This window comes from Diuraphis noxia, unplaced genomic scaffold (assembly GCF_037042655.1).
Source record: "Diuraphis noxia isolate RWA-SAM2 unplaced genomic scaffold, SU_Dnox_SAM2 contig0001, whole genome shotgun sequence".
NCBI classification, from domain to species: Eukaryota; Metazoa; Arthropoda; class Insecta; order Hemiptera; family Aphididae; genus Diuraphis; species Diuraphis noxia.
The window spans coordinates 19,472,582-19,480,278 of NW_028301711.1; the positions used below are offsets into that span (position 1 = coordinate 19,472,582).

A 7,697-nucleotide genomic window follows, 5' to 3' on the forward strand; every position below is an offset into this window, starting at 1 on the left:
ATATTATTTTTTTATAATTTCACTAAATTTAACCCCAACATTAGTGTAGTTAAAGAAAAACAAATTATGAAATATTACTTACAGATAGTTCACCACATACTCCACAATACACACCTTCACTTAAAAATAAGCGCAAGAGAAAGATATTTGAATCTCCACATAAAAGGAGCTTAAAAAAAAAGGTAAAACTCTTACAACAGAAAGTTCGGAGACAAAAATCTAAGATAACTACTCTAGAGGTACCTATTATATTATTAATAATTGTAAATTAGTATGGTGATTTTATTAAAAATTAGTAACTTTGCTTAGTCTATTGTAATATAATATTATGTCTTTTGTTTTAACCTGATATGTTGGGCTAGTGTGATTCTATTGGACTAAATGTTTTAACTATAATGTGTTATTGATTGTTATTGATTGATTGTTGACTATTATTATTTTAACCTATGTCTAAATTTGTAATTATTGCTTGTTTAAAATATATGTATATACTATGTTTGTTACTTGTAATTTATTCTTGTTATTTTATGGAGCTAATGATAAAACTATTGTGTTAGATATTGCTCGTTAAAAATGTTAAACATCCATGTTTTATTATACTAGTAAATTATTTTGGAGATTTTATTTTATTAAAATAAAATAGCAATTGATGACAAGATTTACAAATTATTATTTATTTAAAATAACAAGCCTAGTATTTCGTAAAATAATATGCCCATTGTTTTAATCAAATATGTTTGGCTTGTCTGATTTTATTGGACTAAATGTTAAAACTATAATGTGTTATTGATTGTTAAAAATATGTTTGTAACTTGATTATGTGATTTTACAAGACTTAATGTTAAAACTATTAAATTACCTATATGCTGCTTGTTAAAAATATATGTATGTTTGTTTAAATAAGATAAATAAAATAAAGATCGATAAATAAATATAAAAAGAATTCAAGGATTTTCTATTTTTTAGCAGTAATTTAGGTCTGTAAACATAATTAAATTGTCCATGTCACTATAGGAGTTGATGTCAACAATTAAATCTTCAACCGATGCAGAAACCACCAATGTAATAGAAAAAAATTTTACTACTATATTTCTTAAAGATTTGATCCGTAACAGCAAAGTAGAGCCTACGGCACGGCGTTACAGTGATGAAATAAAAAAGTTTGCCACAACAATTTACTTTTACTCTCCAAAAGCTTATAATTACATCAGGTATACACAAACATTATATATTTATATTTAATACTGGGTATATATCTCCTATATAAGCATAGCTTGTAATGGGAATGTTGAGTTCAACATTTAGTTCTCTGTATTGATATAATTTATAGGTCTTCAATTAGTTTACCAAATCCAAGTGCGATTAGAAATTGGATTTTGAATATTGATGCAAATACAGGTTTTTTAAAAAATGTATTGGGAGAAATTTCTAAATTCCCTGATGAAGACAAATATTGTTGTTTAATATTAGACTCGATGAGTATTAAGAAAGAAATTCACTGGGACAGATTCAATCATAAGTATATAAAATAACACAAATTAATCAAACTAAGGAGATTATTATTTTATTTATACTTATAGATACATTGGATACTGTGATTATGGAAACAATGTGACAGTAGAAGATTGTGAATCAGCGGCTACAGAAGTTCTAGTATTTTTATTATCCAGTTTAAAAAATAAATGGAAATGGCCTATTGCATATTGGTTTGTTGACAAAATAAAGTCAACAGTGCAGTCACAGCTAATAACAATGGCCAGTAGAAGATTGTGAATCAGCGGCTACAGAAGTTCTAGTATTTTTATTATCCAGTTTAAAAAATAAATGGAAATGGCCTATTGCATATTGGTTTGTTGACAAAATAAAGTCAACAGTGCAGTCACAGCTAATAACAATGGCCATTACTGAATGCAATACATTTGGAATTAAGGTAGTAAATGTCACATGTGATGGTGCATATGCTAATGCTAGCACATTCAAATTATTGGGATGTGACTTAGACCAACCTTATGATTCCATTAAATCTGATTTTAACATTGCTTTATCCAAACAAAATATATATTTTACCCCTGATGCATGTCACAACGTTAAATTGGCTAGAAATGCTTTAGGGACTTTTGGTGCATTCACAGATGAAGATAATAATTTAATAGAATGGCGTTATATCAATAAATTATTTCAACTACAAAATAAAATTGGATTTAAATTAGCCAACAAAATAAGTGCAGCACATATAAACTGGAAAGTAAATCCAATGAAGGTGAAACTTGCAGTACAAACATTAAGCAGTTCTGTAGCAGATTTACTTTTATACCTCTCTCAAACCTCTGTTGAATTCGAGAAATGTGAAGCAACAATAAAATTTGTTAGAGTTATAGATGAAGTATTTGATTTTTTAAATTCAAGGAACCCCTTTGCAAAGGGTTACAAACAGGCAATACATAATAAAAATATTAAATATTTAGAAGAGAAAATGAAAATTAATATGGAGTACTTGTACTCGTTGAAGACAGTTAAAGGCCAATATTTATGGAAGAGCAAGCGGAAAACTTTTGTATTAGGTTTTGCTGCAGCTGTTAAGTCAACTTTAGCTATAGCCAATGACTTATTGACAAATCATAATTTTAAGTATATTCTTACTTATAAATTTAGTCAAGATGCTCTAGAGTTATTTTTTGGTTTTATGCGAGGAAAATTTGGACATAATAACAACCCTAATTGTTTGCAATTCAAGCATGCACTTAAAAGCATTTTATTGCATAATTCAATAATGATGAGTTCTGGCAATTGTACACTATTATCACCAAATGAAGATTCTCTTTTTGCGATAAAATGAAGTATAAAAAACTAGAAGAACAAGAAAATGATGATGTAGATTATTTTTTATTAGTAGAACAAACTAATAATACATTTCTTAATTCGATTACTGAAAATATATTATATTATATTAGTGGTTATGTTGTGAAAAAACTCATACCGATCTTAAAATGTAAGTATTGTATTGAAGCCATTACGTACTCACCTGAGTATGAAGATCACTCTTACTGTAATAAAACAGATATTATGAAATCAATAAGCAAATTTACTTTTACAAAACAACGAGGAGGGCTAAGGCTAGCTTCAAACAATGTTTTCAAAACTATCCAATTAACAGAATCCTTATTTAAATCGTTGATGATTGAAAAAAAACAGTTATTTGTTAAAAACATGGATTTGAAAATTATGGTTTATGTTCAAAATGCATTAGCAACATCCTCTACTATGTTCCAAGAATGTGATAACTGTTGGGATACATCTGACTTATTTTCAAGACCTCATAAAATAGAAATAATAAATCACATAACAAGAACATACCTTAATATAAGGTTACATGCTTATAGCAAAATCATGACGTCTTCCATTTTAAAAACAGTTAGTAAGAGGCAGAAGCTAACAAAGACTGTTTTATTTTATAATATGTGACTTTTGAATATAATATATTATACCTACAATTCTTATAATAGTTTTTATTGTTTTATTAATTATTATTATTATATTGTAAGACTGAATTCAATTAATAATATTATTATGTTAAAGTGTTTTAGTGTTAAACTAATTAAACTATATTTTGGTTAGACCTTAGATCACAGAATAGATTAAAAATTTTAAGATGATTTTAATTATGAATTATGATTATAGTTTATTAATTTATTATTTTAAATTTTAGAAAATGATAAAATTAATAAATATTATTACAAAATAAAAATCAGTCTACGTTATCTTTTAAACACAAGTGATAACGTACATTGGCCTCGATTAAAATGGCGGCCGATGACTTCAACCAATTACATAGACGCTGTATCACAGTTAGCAATCTAGACGTACTTGAATGTTTGACCTTGTGCTTTGTTTATGGTAATGGCAAAAGAAACTTTAACCGGGAATTGAAGCCGTTTGAAAGAAAACGGCAAGTCAGAGGGAATCATGGGAATTCTTGGAATAAATGCAATTTCTCCTTTCGCTGGCCCTGTAAGAATTACGGCTTCTATAATATTATTTCGCAACGATTTTATTTGTAATCTTGTACCGTTACATAAGTTCGGTGGTTGAAGATTACGTAATAATGTAATTGGAGCACCAATTTTTAATTTTAGTTTATGAGGAGGAAATCCCGAAGGAGAAAGAGAATTGAGAAATTCTTGTGGATAATGAATAGCATCATCTGTTGATGTAACTGTATCAATAGATAGATATTCACGTGAGTGTCCATCGAATTTTAGAAGGATGATATCATTAATTTCTTCTGCTGTTACATTTCTTGGAGAGATTATAGCTCTTTCACATAACCACTGATCTGATTTATTGGACAGATTAAAAATGTCTGGATAAACTGTAGAAATCAACTCTAACACGTTATTGACCACCCGTCCAATCGTGTGATTGACAGAAATGTAACCATTTTCATTTTCTAAAGTTCCATTTCCAATTTTCAACAACTGTGCTGGAAAAATATCGTCCCCACCGCATAAATAAACTCTCATGTTTGTTCGCAAATAAAGTTTTTCAACATAGTTCCATATATGGGAAGATTTTAAGCAAGCATTAACGACATCAGCTCGAGTACCTTTAGGGATTACTGGTAAGGTTTGACGGAAATCACCAGCGAAAACGAATGTTATGCCACCCATAAACTTATTATTACACCTAAGATCTTTTAATGTTCGATCAATTGCTTCGATATGTGATCTGTGTCTCATTGTACACTCATCCCACACAACGAATGAGGTTTTTTGAAGAATTTTTCCATGAGGGCCATTTTTACGAATTTGACAAACGTATTCTGTATCAAATAATACATTTAACGGTAACTTGAAAGTCGAGTGAGCAGTTCTGCCGCCACTAAGGAGAGTTGCTGCTATACCAGATGAAGCTACTGCTAATGCAACTTTACCTGAGGATCTAATTTGAGCCAACAACAAATTAATTAGGAATGTTTTTCCTGTACCACCCGGAGCATCTAAAAAAAAAACTCTTCCTTGATGATTCATTACGCTTTCTGTAATAACATTAAAAGCATATTTTTGATCATTTACTAATTTTGGTAAATTGATTTCTACAAATTCTTGTAATCGATTATTATCGTAAGAACGCAAAATTGAGAATTCAAAAGGATCAGATGCATTTTCATTTCGAACGGGTGAGTTCATTCCAAATTCAGTTAAATATTTTTCAGACAGAAAAACAACTTTATCTTCTATTTCAATCAAACCTTTATTAAATATTTCATCAGAAAAAGTAAATTGCAAGTCATTTAATCGAGTGCGCTCTGTAAGAAGAATATCTTCACAAAAATCATTTCTGAACTGTTCCCACAAAGATTGAGGTTCAGACGGTTGGCAGAAAACTATGATTATTGCGAATAATTCTCTTAATTTTGAAGGACTTTCTGAAAGAGTTGCCTCCGCTAGAGTATTTTTCCATTGCTCGTCATTTTCTAAAAGCCCAAGAGCAAAACAGGAAGCTTTAAAAGTCGCGTGAATGACTCCATCAAAGGCCTTCAAGCTTTCAAATGAAGTAGGACCTTGTACATAATTTAGTAACAATCTTAAATGGAAGCACTCACTTTGATTTGGGTGAATCGTGTAAATTCTACCAATGGCAGTGTCCATTTTTATTCCTGGCCAACCTGGAACATCTTTTCCCCGTCTTCTCTTTAACCAGCCTCTGCAATTATCCCAGGTGTAATAAGAAGGAACTTCATGATATAACAGTGTTTTCGCAAAATCATCATGTGAACACAGTTCAAAAAATGCAGTTAGTGTCGTTTTTCTTGGATTTTCAATAACTTGATGAAGATTATTATCATTAAAGAAAACACGCTGTCCATTTTCTAGATGAACAGCCAAGTGCTGAACTGTCGGATCTCTATCATGGATTTCAAAATTGAAAATTCTCCAAAACGCTTCAGAAGTACATATGTATCGACCATTCAAAAAATTTGTAATCTCATCGTTTTCACGATTAACAGAAAAAGTAGCTCTATCTGATCCTTTATTAATATATTTACATATGTATTTTATCGCTTTAACCGTATGACAGTATTCTACGTTAATATGCGCATTAAAGCACCTAGATAGCACTGGACAATACGGTACAACCCAACGGTTGTCAACCACGATTTCTGTTTTACCACGAACTTTTAATATTGCAGTATAACCTCCATCATCTGGTGATCTCCGTCGGTAAGCCGGATAACCATCATCTCCAGTTTGAGTATCCTTGACCAATTTGTGAGGGTATTTCTTACTACATTTTCCAATATTCATACATGGCGATCTAATATTTAACTCGCCGCATGGGCCATGAATCATATTCTTGCAAACTATTTCATAAAGTATAGGATCTCTGTCTTTGTTTGGTATCTCGGCAGAAATAATTTTATCAATTTCATCTGGCTGAATTTTCGTTTGTAACCACAAAAGAATGTGGCAGTGTGGCAAACCTCGTTTTTGCCATTCAACACTGTAAACATAACAATTTACATCTCCGAAAATATATTTATTTTTTAATACATGCATAAACTTTTTTAGTTTGAGATTAAAAACTCTAGAGATTATATCGTGTCTATCAAACGACTTTTGATCTTGAAATAATTCATTTTTTATTTCCGGCCATTCCGGGTTGCATGTAAAAGTAATAAATAAATCTGGACGGCCAAATTTACGAACATAAGTCATGGCATCCTGATTTTTTTCATGCATGTAACGTGAGGAGCCAGTAAAAGAGGAAGGAAGAATTACTTGTTGCCCAACGTTATTAGCATTAATATTTGCATCATTGTTAACAGCATCTCGGAGGTGAACATAATCATCCGCACGTAGTTGTTTTTGATGGTTACGAATAAAGTGTAGTCTTTCAGAAATCAATTTTGCCATCATATCTACGGCGAATTGGCTGAATAATGTTTTGTAATAATGTAGATGATTTAGACTTGTTTCTCTAACCATAAACCTATAAGAATAAAATTGCATGCAGGATACAGTTTTGGTTCGATTTTGGTTATTTTCCTGTAATATATTAATGTGATAACCGTCTTCGCCTCTAGTATACATCAATGGATATTGCAGTGCATCATAAGATCTATTCAATTCGGAAACTCGACTCAATTGTCCACTCCGACCGTGCAGAACTATATCTCTGGGACCTTTATCTTCATTAACTAATAATACAGCTACTTCATCGATGGTAGGTGCATTATATTGACCTCTGTGTTCATCTTGAGGAACTCTGTCAGCATGAATAATTAACTTAAAGTTTTGCAACTCATCAAAAGACCTCGACTCCAGATTAGATCTAAAGCTCTGTATGAGGTGTTTATTTTCACGCAAAACTGTTTGCAATGATTCAATGAGACCTCTTTTCATATTTGGAATCATATTTGTTCGAATAGATATTTGATCCGACTTTGACATAAAATATATTTGTAAAAATTTAGCATTATTTCCAATTTCGGGTAATAAACTACTTATTAAATGATGCACTTGACCCTGAATTTTAAAAGAGGGCATGAAGTTCCCTTCACTTATTTCGTTTGCTCCAAACGATGTCATTTGAAACAGAGTGTTATACCGTCTAGAATTATCAAAGAAATGTTTTGATAGAGGGTGAGAATTATCAATTAAACTTTTAATTAGGTCTGGAAGATCCTCAAATTGGTG

The 7,697-nt window shown here is 30.7% G+C and overlaps 1 protein-coding gene across 1 annotated transcript; it reads right to left on the reverse strand.

Moving 5' to 3' along the window:
• Positions 1–3,854: 3,854 nt before the first annotated feature.
• On the reverse strand, positions 3,855–7,415 carry LOC149060224 (uncharacterized). Its single transcript, XM_089228380.1, has 6 exons — positions 6,780–7,415; positions 6,109–6,401; positions 5,603–5,703; positions 5,249–5,560; positions 4,118–4,930; positions 3,855–4,006 (listed from the first exon to the last, which is right to left on the reverse strand). The coding sequence occupies exons 1-6, from the start codon at positions 7,413–7,415 to the stop codon at positions 3,855–3,857; spliced, it is 2,307 nt and encodes a 768-aa protein (XP_089084506.1).
• Positions 7,416–7,697: the final 282 nt, after the last annotated feature.